We start from the raw sequence: 17,927 nt of genomic DNA, 5'->3' as shown, positions 1-17,927 counted from the left end.
TTACGTTCCTATGTAGCAATACTTGTACAACCCTAGCTAGTGCTGAACCGTGGGGTACCAGCCCTTGGATCCCATTTTCATTGTTACAAGAGGCAAATTGTTAATTGATTCCGTTTGTGTGGTGAGGTAGAGTTGGAGCCTTCAATTCCTTTATCATTTGCAGGAGGGTAGTGGCTGTTAAGTTGATGGGGATATTGCATACTGTGGGCATAAGTGGCCAGATGGCATGCTGTCTGGTATTTCCTTCTTGTGTTCGGTCTCCTGGTTTGGGGCTGTCTGAAGCGGTTAATTTCTCATCTGGGTATACACGAGTGCCATTCCTGATTGCCTTGTTAGGTGATGCATCTAGTTTTCAAGATGATGCAGTCTTGGACAGGGCCTGAATACATTTCTTTTCTTGTTGGGGCAATATGCCTGACCTTAAACACTTCTCAAGGCACTTGTGTAAATCCTCAAAGTTAATATTGAGGCTGGTCTTTCCCCAATGCCAAAAGTAGCATCAAAATAAAGATTTTTATAAATGTGAAACCCCAGATTCTTGTTAGTGCAGTGGTACAAATTTACTTCTTTCAATTATACACCTCTGAGAAGAGATTTCACACCGCTTTCCACCAATGGTCCATTGTTTGGTGCTCTGGAGTCTGTAGGGACTCAAGATGGTCCAAAACACAGCTATGCTCTTGGTCCTCAGATAAGAGAACCTGGTTTTGAAGTGAGGAAATATCTGCACTGGCTTAATGAGAGAGCCTGGATCATCGTTAAAACTCAACATTAGTCTGATGCCTTCATAAAATAGCCCCTAATTAAAATCTAATTTTTTAGTTTTTTACTCCCTCTGTCTTTAAAACGTTCCACCTGTAATTATGTCTCTGGCCTACATATTTGTTTGATTTCTAAAGAAAAATGCTATTTCTCAAGCAGTTGCCATATTCAACGCTCTTCTGGGCCATTGACTGGGCATTCATAACCCTGTCATTATTAAATGCCTGATAACAGTCCACTTGTTCTGATGTGGCATAGGTCATTTATGCCTAAAGCCGCCAGTCCTGTATAGATGTGTGCTCAGTCATATCAAGATGTGCGCTATTAGTGCCCTTAATCAGTTAGACTAACAGTTCCTGTCTAGAATGGCACTTTTCACCATTAACACTATTCCCTGTCCTCCCAGTACACCAACTGAGATTCTTGCTGTAGTAGGGGAATGAAGCGGCCAAAGGATCCACCTGACAATAATGGAAAACAAACATGCAATAAAGGAGCAGGAGCAGAGTCAAAAAATTCAGTGAAAAATGTGTTGCATAAGAATTAAAGTCCTCTTACACGGTTTACCATCTCAGGCATGCGCTCTCCCATAGTATACTGATGAAACTGAATCTCCATATGTATGTACGGTAGTTACACGCAAGGCTGAGCTGTGCATCTAATAAAGCATGTAATCTGGTAAGATTTACGGTAGTTGAGAGAGAATGCATTTTTCAGTCATTTTACAGTAATTATCTCTGTGGCTCAAATGTGTAACTTGACTGCCACCATATTTCAGCATGTTATTGCTATTGCTTTTCCCAGTCCCATTACCGCTCAAAAAAAAAATCCATTAGCTAAGTCTTAAACTTGTGTTTGGAATGGTTTTGTAATAGCTTTTACTTTTTATTTAGGGCCTGGTCGTCCATTTACAGCGATTGACTTTTCCCATCAAGGGCCTGCTTTTGTAACCTGGCATAGGTATCATTTACTACTCCTGGAAAGAGACCTTCAGGTAAGAATTTCCATATACCGTCCAATGTATGTTATGCAGACTTATGTTCCAAATTCATGCTTTTACTCCTTGTACTCCTTGGTCATGGTGTATACAGTCTTTTTTTTTTTTTTTTGTGATTTAACTGAAAGCATGGTGTCGGGTGTCATTCTTGGTATGATACAACCAATATATTAATTTTTTTTAATTGAATTTTTTGTATTGGTTTTCGTATTAAACCTCAATAGTTTACAATGCAATAGCAATTGTCATAGAAATGGTTGGTTGGGTACATCTCTGTGGGATGAAGTTACACCCTTTTCTGGAAACAAGATTATTCCTTTCAGACTAAATGTAGAGTAAATCCTCATTGGAGAGACCGTAGAAGAAAGAATGCAGTCAAGATATTCATCTTAACTTACAACTGCCCAGTGCAGTTAAGTGAATAAAAATGAGATCAAACACTGTGTACAAGAGTTGGGCTACTAGTGTCTGCAACCGGAAGTATGAAGGTAATGTTTACTTTAGTGGCACATCTTCTTGGCCATGGTTTAAAACCAACATGAAGTAATTTTTCTAGGTGGTAGGAGACCTTCGATTACTTCTTGCAGGAGCAAATGCTGCGGGCAGCAGCACAGCCCTGCCCTGAAAGCTAAAGACCGTATGTTGAGATTATGTCAGTGGAACTGTGGAATGTGAACATGGAACTAGGAAGGAGGATGTTATGATGTGAAAAAGAACTGGAGCTGCTGCTGAGCTGTAGATGGATATACGCTTGGAGCATCTGATGACAAACTCTTTTGGAAGGACAAGGTCTTATGAGATACTTACATAGGCTCAGTAAGGAATCTCACCAGAGTTATCGCAATGACTGGAATACCTCAACTGGTAATGAGGGCTCTAGCAAGCCGTTGAGGAAGCACTTTCTACTCTAGCCAGATTCAGGATACTGCTGTGGTGTTTTTTGGGCCCTTAACAAATAAACTACAATGAAGTATGTGATCTGAAATGTTTATTCATTTCCGCTCTCTTAGTCTTCCGATGGATTTTGCTTTGTGCTGAGAGGAGTTGGATATAAAAGGGTTTCAACAGTCATCCAATTAGGACCAGGAATTGTATAACTGGACTACAAATTTGAAATCCAACTCCTATAAATTACTCTCCACACAATGTTCTAAAGATAAAAGATTAATACTGCAGGCCCAAATTTCCTGAAGAAATGCAGGCAAGCCAAAATCATACACACCAAGTGTTCAGACAAAGTAATACAAAATTCGTATTTGATGTCCTGAAATCTCTCTAATCCGATTACCCTTAATCATTAGTAAAACTTAAATTGAGAATGCTCATTAACTTTAAGTGGATAAATCATGATCGCTGAGTCCAATTTAGTTAATGTATTTTAGTTTATCAAATCTTTATTAGAATATGTCCATCGAATAGAAAATAAGACACTTAGTAAAACAAACTAATATCCAAAGCTCACAAGTTCAGGAAAGGATGTGAAATGCCAGTTCTAGTGGTCTAGAAAGAAGGGACCACTGTGCACATGTAGGCTATGTGCTAATTAGGAAAGGAAGCCAGTTGAATCTGCATCAAAAGTTCTGCAAATCTCTTCAGTTGGTATTTTGCCTGCAAGCAGATCAGCTGTCCATCACAACCTTCAGCTGACCGGAGTCTCTCTCCAAGAATGCATCAACTCCCTTTAAAACTTTCTCATCAGGCAATATTATATTCTTAGCATTTCCGGGTATGGCACCTCCAGGGGTCACCTCATTGGATTAGACCACCCCGTTTATTGGTCAGTCACATAGAATGTAGATCAGGTGACGAATACACAAAATGCAGAGGAAATAGGTGGAACAATTCATCTTGTTATATAACATTATATAAATTGCCAATTTAGCCAGAGCTTGAATTAACGTTTGAAAGCGCAGTTTCCCAGGCAGCTGTCCTGAAAGTGGTAACATAAAGGTAACCAAATCTTTATACAATACATGACAACTCAGGAAAAGTGGAGTTTGGATACATACAAATGGTTACATCGGGGAAGTTTCATGTTCTGTATGCTTAGCGAAGCAGAAAACGCTGAGTACAGTTTGGAGAGCTGGCAACTTTTGCTAATATAACGCAGAATATATAGAATTTATAAGTTTACATTTGTATGAAAGTGGAGCTTCTAGTGACATTTCCGATGCACTTTGTAACTTTTCATATGATAAAAATTATTTCAAGTATAGATGGCGTACTACTTAAAAGTACCAACATATAAATGCACCTTAAAATATAGATTAACATTTTGATTTCAAGTAATTATAATTAGAGCACACCTGTGTAAAGAACATTTTCTGACAGTTTCACTAATGCGCCTCTTTTAGTTCAAAGGTGTAACCTTTTTTTTCTTGTCATTTTCGGTGCACGTTATTTCACATAGTGAATTTGATAGAACTACTTCTATCAAAATCAGGATTAATTGTTTTATTTCATACATCTCATTAGTTATTTCATCATGAAAATTGAGACTGATTAGAGGTAAAACTTAACTTGAGAATTTACCATGTACACATTTTCGAACACGTTCATAAAATAAAATTGTTTTTCTTAAATAAATAAATCACAAACTATGTTACGGATACGTATAATATAATCCAGACTACTATAACGTGTTCTCGACACACGTTAATTTATTATCTCTCAAAAACTGTCATCCTGTTTTTGTTCGTCTTGAAAATGTAAATGAAATTTCAGTTCCATCAGGACCAATGACCCTCTGGCGCACATACTGTTTAAAAACAGTGTTATGTGCCCTACACCTATCCACTGGAATAGTTTGATTTTGCCCAAGCTATAAACAGGGATCCTCAGGCGGAGTAATATTAGTGACAGGATTATTGTACCACCATAAATTAACACTCCATCTTCACAAGAAAGCGCTAAAACAGACTCACACATGGAATTCTACTCAAGTAACTGGTTTTTTTTGTGAGTGCCTTTTTATTAACGTTTTCAGGTGAGAAAGGGACGTCTATCCGGCCCATACAATTTTCAAAATACAATCTGACATGCGTAGCATGCAAATGATAGTTATAAATCACATTATCCCAGTTATTTAATCTTCGTCCCTATATTTGCAACATATCTCCCCACTCGTCCTCGGTACCACCCCTTCAGTATGGGAGGCCCCCGGAAGCCCACCTACCCCCGCCGTTATCTCCAGCTGCTTCAACACCCTCCGCAAGACCTTCAAGTGAACCCCTCCTGAGTCAACGAAGACAGTCACCCATGCACTCACCACCAGCAGACTGGACTATGGAAACACACTCTACTACGGCATCAATAAGTCCCTACTCTGCAAACTCCAGACAATACAGAACTCCATAGCCAGACACGTCCTCTGCATCCCTCGGCACGAACGCATCACCCAACGCCTACGAAGACTCCACTGGCTCCCCTTTGAGAAAAGAGTCCCCTTCAAAATCCTCACTCACGCCTAGAAATGCCTGCACAACAACGGACTCAAATACCTCAACAACCAGAATCAACTTCCACTTACTCAAAAGAAACCTGCGATCTTCCAACGTCGCACTGGCCAAAACCCAGTGCATCCACAGAGCCAGAGCAGGTGGAAGATCTTTCTCTCACATATCCGCCAAGACCTGGAACGAGCTACCGGCAGACATCCGACTAACCCCCTCCCTGAATACCTTCAGGAAGACCCTCGAGACCTGGCTCTTCGGCTAAACAGATCTACGGACCCCCCAGCGCCTCGAGACCCTCACGGTTGAGTAGCGCGCTTACAATTCCATGATTGACCTTCTGCCACCCTAACTGCAAAAGGATAACCCACAATGAGTGCATGCTGGGCATTCTGCTTTTTTCGAGTTAGGAGCTATTTTTTATTTTGCAGCTCCTAGACTTATGTTCAAGGAGGCCTTAGACACCGCTTAACTGGCACCCCTTGACGACCTCTGGAAATGCTCTCTCAAGCGCTTAGAGATCTGCCTGTGATTAGTGCTATATAAAAAATCAAATAACATTAACGTTAACATCCTAAAGAAGTCTTTGCGCTATGGCATGGTCCACCGTTGTCGATTCTTCTGTGACACAATTGTGCACCACCTCACCACTATCTGCTGTTGAGCTGCAGCATAATAATGGGGAACACTGGAGACAGCCAGGCTTCCTGACTCCCGTAGTTGGGTCAGTAATTTCTGGGAGACCCTAGTAGCCTTTCCCTTCCTTATAAAGGACATGAGTACTTAGCCATATTGGGAGGGCTTGAAGCACGTAGAGAAGACGTGAAAGTTCATTCCAACTGCCTTAATCCTGCCCAGCCAGGAGACCCTCTAATTTCCCCAAGAGTAAAGCTCTTTTGTTATAGCTGCTATTGGGGGACAGAGGAGGAGAGGGAAATTGTTGGCATTAAAGAGGTCTCTGGTGGTCCACACAATTCGAACTCCCAGATATTTAATCAAAGATTTGGCCCACCTGAATTTTGTCCTTCTCCCCATTTACCAATATCAGGTTGAGTATCTCATATTTGTCATATTTGACCTTATGGCCCAAGGCCAGCTCATAGTACCAAAGTAAGTCTCCAACTGATGGGTGTGAGGTGCTCATGGATTCCAACATTAGAAGCACATCAGCATAAAGGGAGATTTTGAATTCTCACAGCCCAAGCATGAGCCCAGTAACAGCTACGGACTGCCAGATTAAGGAAGCTAGAGGTTTTATAAAGAGAAAACCGAAGCCAAGATGGGGGTACCCCTGCCTTGTGCCTCTAAAAGCGAAGGGGGTCGAGAGATCTGTGCAAGGCGACTCTGGCCATAGGGTTTACGTAATTCAAGAAGATTGTTCTCCTAAACCTATAACCCAGCTCATCTTCTGGAGTGTGAGACAGAGGAAAGCCCAGGTCATCCTGTGAAAGGCCTTCTGTCTAGGAATAGGAGAACCGTAGGTATGTTCTTGAGCGAGGCCTTCGCCATCAGGTAAATCACTGTTCGAATGTTGTCATGAGCTTGGCAACCCTGGAAAAATTTAGTGTGGTCCGAATGTGCTCGAGTGCGAAGCAACTTGCTGGGGCAAGTGGCCAGGCACTTTGTGGAAAGTTTTGCATCGTATTCAGAAGAACGGTAGGACATGCAGTGACTGACATCCTTTTTAGCTTTTGCATGACCACTACTGACACTTCCCCCATTGTCAGACCCACAAAACCGGAGTCAACACTATGGTTGAACAGGGCTGTGAGTTTCTGAACCAGTTTGGAAGAGTATGTTTTGTAAAATTGGGCTGTGGGGGCATACAAAACCAGGGATTTATTACTTTTGAGGGATTTAATAGCTAGGTTAACATTTCCTGGCAGAATTATGCCCTCTGGAGAATTCCTCTGCATATCTGTGAGTCTCATGAGTTGAAGCTTATTTAGGAAGGTCTTCCAAGGCCTGGAGGAGAGCGAAGTTCCAAGGCACAGGTTTTCATAAAAGCCACAACATTCATCTGCTTTTCTCACGTGTTCTACCACTTCCTGATGTACTTTTTCAATTGCCCCTCAAGGCCTAAGAGAACTGGGTGCCTTCTTTATCTCGCCAAATGCATGAATGTTTTCTAAGGCGAAGCAGCGAGAGCTCCACCTTGTAGTAAAGTACATATGTGACTTGCCACTAGTCTTAATGGTGCGGCAAGAAGGGTGCTGCAGCTATTCTTTTTCCAGATTCAGACTGAACCTCAGCCTGAAGTCTAGAACGCTCAATTGCTGACTCTGTGATACAAACCCTGATGATTGCCTTGAAGGCATTCCATACCCCAGCAACCAAATCCTCTAGGACTTCATTAAGTTTTAAGCATTCATCAGTTTGTTTTCCTATTGCATTGTTTATTACCTGATCCCTCTGGTCAAGGAGAGGTGTAGCTGCCTCCTCCTTGGTCGTCTCTGTGTTTGAAGATCCAACTTAATCAGGGCAGATCTGTTCAGTCCCACAAGGGAATGCTCAATCCCTTGTAGAATGTAATCTATACAGGAACATGTACGAATGACATGGGAGTAAAATGTAAATTTGTCACGTCACCTGGTATGAGCTAAAGCCTAGCTCCTCCAGAGTCTTCTCCAACCACTTAGACTTCGCATGCGTTCCGCCCCCTCCCTCCCCCCGTGTCTGTTCCTGTGAGTCCCATACCATATTGAAGTCCACGGCAAGAATAATCTCCCCCTGGCCACTCCAGTCAGTTCCTCCAAGAAACCTAATCTGAATGGGTCCCTCACTGCGTGCATATACCATGACTGAGGTGACTGGTCATCCCTCCAGCACCTAAACAATTAGATAATTCCAGTACCTGTCAGATTTAGTGTGCAAGATTACTGGAGGGAGATTGTGTCTCAGGAGATTTGCTACCCCCACAGGGGATGGAAACTACCCACCTCCCACCCAAAATGTCAGTGTGCGAGAGTGACACCTGCCCTCGATGTCACTGGACCAGGGGCAAGGACGCCCTCCTTCTGGTGAGTTCAGCCATTCCCAGACTAGACTTGATATGTTCGGATACAGCTACTCCACTAGTGGGGAACCTGTGGGTCTTCTCACTCCAGCCCCCTTCAGACCTTACCGATGACTTAGTTAAGTAACTTCCATGTTAATATTTTAATTAGAATAAGAAAAGAGCTAGTGGGGATGCCATATTCACGTAGTGTAGAGGCTAAATCCCCTGCTGGGCCTTTTAAACACTCACAGGAAGGTCCTGTAAAATTTAATAAGCACATCTCTTGGTCTCTGGTTTTGGGACGGTCTCCTGGAACTGTATCCTATCTTCTTATTGCAGGGTGATTGTCACCCGGCAGGGATGAGAACATTCCCACCACAAAGGGTTTCAAGTTGGTGTCCAGAATCTCTTCACTTATAATCTCTCGCTCCTCGGTCATCCAGCTTGTGTATGGCAGATTTGAGTTCTTACAATGTGGTGCATCTTGTAGGTAGGCGAGGAGGCTACCACAGAAGTGCTTCTTGGAGGGCATGAGGAGTTCCGCCCCACTGTTTAGGAAGCACCACCAGGCTCCAGGTGGTCCTACCCGGCACCGAGTAAGCACCATACTCCAAGACACAGCCTCTCCAATATTTGTCGCAGTCATCCAACTCTTTCAAGATCGCTTGAAGAGGACTATCTCATTTGGACTTGAAACTTTAAGGCTACAGCAGCTCTTGTTCCCCCCCCCCCCCACACACACAGGGGTGTGCCATCCTACCAAGCTGTGGCGCCTATGGCTAGAGTTCTAATACGTGCCATCGTTTGGCGTCCTGCCACTAGATTTGACCCCAAGTGTCCCACAGGAATTGAAAAAAGTTAAAGGCGCTTCCCAGAACAGGCGCCACCCCAATGTTCCTGCAAACAGAACCTGTCCACTCAGCGTTCTGCTGACTTCTAATGGTCAACCGCACCAAGGTACACGGGGTCTCCCAGCATTGCCCTCAAAGTCACTATTCCACTAGGCTAAGTGGCCTATACTTACTGACCCCACTGCCTACCAGTTTCCTTGTCAGCAGTGTTCTTGTGAATGTACACTATGGCTAGAGCTGGTAGGGAATTAAATCCGAAAGCACAGGGCGTATGTTGCAAGAGAGGAGCAGCAGGTGCAAGGAAGCTTCTGAATAAATACCTGAAATGCAACTTAGTGAGGTGGGTGGGGACTTGGGCATTGCTTAATTTGAACCGGTGGTTTTGGATGCTCAGCACTGGCACTTAATTGTTGACACTGGTGCCTGTGAGAGGCTGACACTAGGTGGTGCTGTCTGGCGAATTTAGAGAGGACCACAATAACAGTTAATAATAAATTCAATAGACATCAAAAATGACTGTTACCTGCTGCCCAAGCCATTCTTCAAGTTGTGGGGGCCCTGAAAGAGTCTGAATTGGCTCATTTGGAAGAGTGTAATTGTTACTAGTTGTGGTGTTACTGTCATTGGCGGTGGTGGCAAAGGCATTGTGTGGTGCAAGCTGCAGTAAACCTCCTGACCAGAGCCCGGTCACTTATGTTTTTTACAAATTAAGCACTGGACTTGGGGCCGAAGATAATACTCTGTCAGGCGGAAAGGTGGCACTAGAAGTTTGTGAGCCAACAAATTAACAGGGAGAGCCGAGTCTAGGGCCTGGCGCAGATCTTCGAGCCCCTGCATGAGCCGAGCCCTGAAAATGTGTTTTGTAAAACAAACGACGTAAAATATACTAAAGTCTCTTTAAATTTGGAAAAAAATATTTATTTAATATATGTAAGCTTCGACATTAAGACCCATTATAGCACTGCCATGAGAAGTACTTATTAAAACTTAGTTTTGTACAACTAGTAGTCTGCAATCACATTATCGAAAGTGCTTTCACACACGATAATGAAGAAAAGTGTTCTGGTGAACTAAAATATTTACCTAAAATCACATAATTTAAGTGGGAACGCTGTGATTTATCCAGGTTTTATAGTTTCTCTGTACAAATCAGCCAGTAAATGGGTATTATTTGAATTTCCTTATGTTAAAGGTTTCGATTCCCTCGTAGTGCATTGTTCGGCTGTTTTAAAATACAGCGCAAACTCGACCCGAAAGCACTGGAGCACTTTATATGAGTACTAGTCACATTACGCAAAGTCGCATGCATTTTTTATAGGTCCCAGGGTGTTGAGCCGCAGCCCAGACTAGAACGTGGGTCCCGAGGTCCACTGTCGGTGGCTCCGGCAGTCGCCACATCCTGGGTAGAAGGAAGGCAGAAGCCTCATGAAAGCTTGGTTGCAACAGGACCTGGTGCTGAGCCGGGCCCGAGCTAGGCTTCAGGTTCGAGCCTGGTTTGAGCTTTTAGTGGCTCGGCCACCTCTAGGCTGGACTTCACCCCAGGTAGGTAAGAGATGCATTTATTTATTAAGCGTAGTCCTATGCCTGTTAAAATAAATCCAACCTCGAAGATACTAGAAAAAGTACACATGGGATTTTTTACAGTGAAATTTCTTAATGGTTTTGTGTTCCTAGTTCATGCTTTGTGTGGTTGGGGCTGTCTTTTGTGTTCAGACTTGATCAGTTTCTCATCACACTTGATCATACACCACAAGATCAACAACTCTCATCTGCACTTTTTGTAGGTTGTGTATTCTACTTTTGGAACATTTCTTTTCTTGTAAGTACTTAGTTTGGAATTATATTTAACTTGTGTGTTCTACCCATGTCTTGGTTTTCCTTTTCACATTACAATTGTGTTTTTTGTAAAATAAACATATGGCATTAATATTGTTTCCTAAGAAAGTATTGCTATTTCTTCATGCAGAGAATGCTTGGAGATGAGTCGTTTGCCTTACCATATTGGAATTTTGCCACTGGCAAAAATGAATGCGACATATGTACAGATGAACTTTTTGGAGCATCAAGACTAGATGACACAAGCCGAATTAATGAGAATTCTAGATTTTCACGCTGGAACATAGTGTGTAACAGGTAACTTTAGGAATCTGCATTTTCAGTAACCTTTACTATTTTATTTCATGTCCTTTGTTTCATCCAAGCAGGAACCCGATAACCTGATGGACCCTTATATTGAGTCATGTCTGTTTTATGGTCCATTTTGATAATGACCTTGAAAAATGTCCTGGAACATGTCAAACTTGGAGATATTGTATGATGGGTAGAGTCGCATTGTACGGGCCTAAGTGAGCTAATACCACCTTCTAGCTTCTTTTTTCTCTACTCATATCTGTGCCCCATGTACTACCGAAATGCATCCATGACCACGAATAAATAAATATGAAACATTTTCAAGTCTACAGTGATGAAACTAGGACAAATTTACCATTCAGTAATGTATTTCCTAAAATAGTTTGATTTCTTAATCTAAAATGTAACTCCATTTTCTTGCTTTGACTTTTCGCTCTTTGTTTTCTCCATAAATTACTTGCATGTGCTGCCAGAAGAGGAGTTCTTTTGCATTCTATCTAACACTTTGAAGTTCTTTTTTTTTCCCCAGAACTTTCCTGTGGTGCAAACACTGGGACTGGGATCTCCCAGTAAACTTAATGAGACCAATTGAGGAGCTGTACTCCGACACCTGGGTGCGGGTTAAACTGGGGGATGCCGCGCGCACTTCCAGAAAGATACCCACAAACTCGGCTGAAACAGGGTTGCATTCTGCTAACGTGCCTTTTAGTCTGTCTTGGGCCTTCTACAGGTCAGCGATGTACAAAGTCAACTGCCACTCTTCCAAACTGGGAGATCAACGTATGACCTACCTGCCTTTCCCAGATGACCTGGGTCTGCTACACCAAAGCAAAATGGCTTTCAGCATCCCCTCCACCCTACACTCTCTGGGACCGCCTTGAAAGAAACCCTACAAAAGCCATGATGGTCACCTTCGGAACCAAGACTGCAGGTTGTGTTAGCTGCCACTTCAACGTGGAATGGCTTCAGCATAGCGCAGAGTATCTGGGCATCTGTCTGGATAGTCAAGCCACATTCAAATCTCATTTGCTCTCCATGAAAAACGAAGGCACCAGCCTCATGCTCGCCCTTACAACTCTTGCCCAGGACTCTGGAGAACGAGCCTAGACCCCCTTACGTAAGGTGATAGAAGCAAAGCTCATTCGTACACTGTCTTAAGTGAGTGAAATTAGTATGAAGGCCACTCTGCTGGATAAATCCATCACTCGAACCTATAAAGCTGCTCTTCGTCTGCCAAAGAGCATCACCGAAACAAATAAGGCTCAAGTTTAACATAATAAAGAAGCTCTGGGCCAGAGGAAATACATGAAAAAAAAAAATAGGCTTTGACTTGCCCCGTCGGATGCTGTGAATGGCTTAGTCTGGCAAGACCAAACGAGCACAGGATCCTCGTACAATTGCAATCTCCAAGACAAATTAAACACGTTTTCACGCAGGAGTGTGGGGGAAAATCTCCCACAGCTGGCTTTCAAAAAGCTCACTGCAGCAACCACAAAAAGCTGTCAAGGCTAGAATATATGGCCGCACTCAGCAAGCGCTGGCACGCCTGGGCAGTAATCCATTCCTATACCCCCTGGAAACCGCACAAATGCATCACCTGCATCCATCCGCAATGGCTAATAGCCAGACTAGTGGCACTTAGACTGGGGGAGTGTAACTTGAGGGCTCACCTCCCGGCATGGCGAGACACTTTAACTCCAGGAGCAATGTGCCGTCTCTGTGCCTTTAACAAGGAAACAATCACTCACATATCATGCATCTGCCCTTCTTTGATACAGCTAAGAAAAGCTCTACTTCAGAGACTTTGTTCGCTTGAAATTCCGAACCAGCTGTCCGGCTGTTATCACCAGCTTGAACCCAGAGAATACCCCTCTAAATGTCAAAACCAGTTACATTCTTGCAGATTGCTGTAGCTAAACTGGGCTCCACAAGCACCACCTTTGTTGCAGAACTCTGGGGCATATTACCAAGATTAAGCGATACTTCTCGCTAAGCTTGGTTAGAGGCAATAATTTTATTGCCGTGCTTCGCCTATTTTTATCGCTTAGAAACCTTGCCATTATCAAGGTTTGTCTCCAAAGCGATAAAAATCGGCCAAAATGCATGAATATCTCTGTAAAGTCCGCGATATTCATGCATTACCGAGCTAATGCTCTTAGCCATGTTATCCACCTACCATTGAATAACATGGCTAAGAACTGCTCTGGGCAGGCGTTAGCTTTTGGAGATAATCGCGCTCAGCGCAATTATTTCCAAAAGTAGGTAATAGGAGATAGCGATGTTAGCGACTGTTTCCAGTCGCTAACATCTTGGCACGCCCACTTTGCATGTCATTAGCGATAAATATCGCTGACATGCAAAGTGGGCCCCAAGATGACCGCTATCTCCTACTAGCTGTCGCTAACTGGTGTTAGCGACAGCTAGGTAATAGGGCGATAAAATTATCGCCGCTTTAGCGGGAACAATTCCCGCTAAAGCGGCGATAAGGCCCTTGGTAATATGCCCCTTAGTCCTTAAAACTGTTCTCCTCATCACACAGCTGCTGTGGAACATTTGAAGCATCCGAGGGGTAATCCATTGTTCCAGTGCACTTTGCCCTTTGCTATGTGGAACATCATTGCACAGCCGCTGCTGAACATCAAACATCCTTGGGACAACTTGTGCTGCCTATGCATCTGCTCTGTCCATATCTGCTCCTGCCATTAAAATGATCATTTGAGGAACGCTCAGAGCCAACATCCGAAGCAACCTTGGGTTAACGGGTTGCTGCCTCGCACACAGCACTTTCCATATCTGTCGTGCTGTGTAAAAATGAATGCTTGTTATAATTGGCTTAGGCCAATTATAACAATCTCTGCACATGCTAAGTGTCGTTTCTGCACTTTGAGCTTTCTCTTGCACTCTTTGACACTTTGCTCTTTCATCTACGCTGCTGCTAAGTATCCGACTAATAAGGATAGCTTCTCCTGCTCTGCTCCTCACTTTTGTCTCTGAAAATCATCTGTCTTTCACTTTTGCCCGGTTAAAGTCTTACTTAACTCCCTCGGGAGCCCTAAGGTTTATTTTAATGGTGGTTCACATTCTTCTTTTAAACTGTTGTCCTAAGCATACGCCATGAGACGCACTCTTGTAAAGGTTTTAATTAACTGTACAATAAAATCTTACTTGCACAATTTTGTACAACTATGAGTAAGGTTTTGCCGCCAGATTTAGGGGCAATTTTTTAAAATTGCACTTTTAGTACAATATGTGGTTTGCTGGTATCGTGCATGCATACTTTCAAACGATGGCATACTTAACACAAGGTGAAGTGAGATGCTGGCAAGAGGCTGGTTAGACCACAGAATGTACCTCAGTGAGACATTTTTGGCAAAAACTGCCTCCTTGTGCAAAAATTACGCGAAAGCTCATGAGACGAAATTGTGTACTTTTGTAAATGCTGCACAGGCCTAGTTCTTACCGGTTTCTTTTCACATTCATTGATGCTTGGCTACCTTTGCAATGAAAACATGTTCAATTGTTTCAGAATCTTATTTTGACGAATTGCTGTAGTCCAGCATAATACCATCTTTAGCTCCTCTCGCCCACCCCCATCACCCCGCTAGTCCTCTCTTGGGACAGTTGATTGAGGATTTATTTTTGTTCATATGACATGACTGAAAGGTTCTTATAGCACCTCGTGCTCACATGGTACTCCATTTACATTTACTCCTTTTTTTTTTTTTTTTCTTCAATAATTTAGCCTGGATGACTACAATCGTTTGGTCACTCTGTGTAATGGGACAAACGAAGGCCAGCTCCGGAGAAACCCAATTGGAGGCGCTAATGGAACACTACCAACAATGGAAGATGTACAGAAGTGCTTATCAATTAAAGAATTCGATAATCCTCCTTTTTTCCGGAATTCAACTTTCAGCTTTAGGTATGTGTGCTGCCTTTTTAAAGCCATTTTTTCATTTATTTATTTATCAGTAGTGGCTGGTGTGCGGGCGGGGTGGATTGATGGACGATGAAGAAAGCCCCAAAAAAGTGAGAAAACCGTTGCCGCTCTTCTGCTCTGAGCCCTCACTGCGGCATAGGCTCCCTGACTTCCTTGCGGCTAATCCTGACACTGCTCTCATGCTGCTGGCATGTCTGTTTGGCCGTCCTAAGACGGCCGAGCCAGTCTGACATGCTCACTGATAGCAGTGCCTACCACTCCCTCTCGTGATTGCCCCTGCAATGGCCCCGCCACCAAGACTCAGCCCAGCCCCTAGAACTTGAAAAATAAAAAAATGCTAGACCTGTTTGAATATTTTATGTTAAATTTTGAGGCTGGGGGGGCTGCCACTCAACTAGAGGTTTAGTTTAGAATGAGGAAGGAGGATCAGCGAGGGTAAAAGGTACTTGGGTACCACAAATATAATTTTTACTGTACTTTTAGTTTTGAGTTACATTGCTGCCGGGGTAAGTAACTTGTAACAAGCATTCCAAAAGTATATCAATTTAAATTGCTGCTGATATTAACGCTTCTCTTATAATGGGAATACTACAATAGTGGGGGACTCGTAGGTCCTAGATAGGGTCAAGACCAGGTGAGAGTTGCTTCCTCTGGCCTACAGCTACTGAGCCTTAAAGTTGCTCCAAAGGTCCATAGTAAGAGTTCCCAGCCTCCCCACTAACACTTATATGTAGGTCTGTCCTTTTAGAATGGAATATTGATCCTTGTAACAAGTAGAGCCCTATAGCTCCCACTGAATATTATCGGTTAAAGTAACAGATGGCTACATGCCATTTCCTATTCTTCCAAATATCACTCCCACATTCTCCAGATATTCACCCTGTGCTGTCCATGCCCCTTCTGGATGATGCCACATAGTGGCGGCTGGTGACCTTTGAAAGTGGTGAGGCGTAAAGTTTGGGCATGACTTATGTAGACAGCGAAGCGCACCAGCTTAATGGACAAATGTTGGGTACAGCTTGTGTCCTCCCAAGAAAAAATTGGGAGGAGAAACGCATGCAGGCAGAGGACTGAAACTGAATATAATGCACAGATCCGATAGGGCCCTTCATTCTATGCAGGCCCGGAGCAGCCCTCCTTTGTGCGGACAGTATCACACATGGCATCAGTGCTTTAAGGAGTGGTACTCGTTGTAAGGATCACATACCGAAGTGCCGAAACTCTAATCGTCGCACACAACCCTGTATGAATGTTATTCGGAGAGCGAGAGAGACATGCTCGTATTTACCCAGTGTTACCTCTTCTCGCCAGGATACACAGGGCAGTTAATTTCCAGATCTACAAAGCCATTCGCTTGGCTGTAGCACAAACATTCACATAGGTACAGCACGTGGTTGGATCCAGCCTGAGACTCCATACTCACTTCATATGTTTTTATAGAACCAAGGCCTGCTCAACTAGAGGTGAAAGGTCGGCATTGTGCAATTTCACGCAGGATCCACACTTTAGCAGGATTTCCCCTCCCACTATATCGGATTCCAGTTCTGCCTTTTTCCATTTCCCTGTGACCTCTTTTTATTCCGGCTTCTGAGTCGTGTCTGCGAAGGAGCTCCCTGAAGGTGCTTCTCCAGCAACACATGTAGCGCCATATAAATGATCAATTTATGTAACGAATCTTTAGGATTGAAAAATAAAAAAATTACACTATAAAATACTAAAATATATCAATGTTTTTAAGAAAATAAAACCAACCAAAAAAATGTTTAGAAAACTGTTCTAAAGAGACATATTGTAGTTATCCTAGATCATGTTGTGGTCATTGTCTTTACTCATCTGAAATGTGTTTGTGATGCCTACATTAAATTTTCCTTCTGCAGAAACATTAATTCCTCCCCTAAAACTCACTGCTTAGGTTATGTTGGCGATCATCTTGAACATTGTTCCCAGAATATATATATATTTTTGGGGGAGTGCCAATGAAGGAACTGCTTTTCTTCTATAGTCTCCCAATCACCCAAGTACTGGGGAATTCTGGTTTCCCACCTTTGTGTATGTGTTGTACAGAAAAATGCGACAGTTTAGCACACAATTTTAAATGCTGAAAGGACCACTCGAGCGATTAAACAGCCCGGTCATTTAGGCTCTAAATTGTCATGCGCCACTGTACACAACAGTCATGTTAATGTCTCCAGTCTTATGCCCAGCATAATTCCTCCTCATTGAAGCGAGGGGCATCTATATGTATCACAAAAGGAGAAAATAAACCCGAGACCAACTGTAAACTCCCAATATTACACCGTATCGGTGAAGGAGGGCTCGATATATAGTTTGCCTGAAAAGTAGCCATATAGAACCATTTTATATGGTTACCCACTATGTATCCAATATTGATATAAACATGTGCACATTATCGACACACCATGTGAGCATTGCAAACTTTCCCTCATGTATTCTCTGTAGCCAGGATGAAGACTTTTAGGAAACTGAGCCCGTTTGTGCCTCTTATTTCCCATTATTGCTCTCTGAGCTGCATGCAATGTTTTTACAAGAGCTTTCCATATATTGTAACTCATGAAATAGTTTGTCTTTTTTTCAGAAATGCCCTTGAAGGATTTGATAAACCAGATGGAACATTAGACTCACCCGCGATGAGCCTTCACAACCTGGTTCACTCCTTTCTAAACGGAACAAATGCTTTGTCTCATTCTGCAGCCAATGATCCCATCTTTGTGGTATGTTGAAAAATTGCAATTGAGGCTTTTTATGTTCCGTGGCATATTTTGGCATTCCTGCTCAG

General features: G+C 43.0%; 1 protein-coding gene across 1 annotated transcript in view; it reads left to right on the top strand.

Annotated features, from left to right (window-relative positions):
• The window catches only part of DCT (dopachrome tautomerase), an 80,244-nt gene that overhangs the window by 49,483 nt on the left and 12,834 nt on the right, over positions 1-17,927 (top strand). The window contains exons 3-6 of the mRNA XM_078657601.1: positions 1,656-1,756; positions 11,027-11,193; positions 14,933-15,112; positions 17,727-17,862. Of these exons, the coding sequence (XP_078513727.1) occupies positions 1,656-1,756; positions 11,027-11,193; positions 14,933-15,112; positions 17,727-17,862 (584 nt within the window). The remainder of the gene's footprint in view (positions 1-1,655; positions 1,757-11,026; positions 11,194-14,932; positions 15,113-17,726; positions 17,863-17,927) is intronic.

The sequence above is a fragment of the Lissotriton helveticus genome, chromosome 8, assembly GCF_964261635.1.
Source record: "Lissotriton helveticus chromosome 8, aLisHel1.1, whole genome shotgun sequence".
In the NCBI taxonomy this organism is placed as follows: Eukaryota; Metazoa; Chordata; class Amphibia; order Caudata; family Salamandridae; genus Lissotriton; species Lissotriton helveticus.
This window is presented reverse-complemented; position numbering and strand designations above follow the sequence as displayed.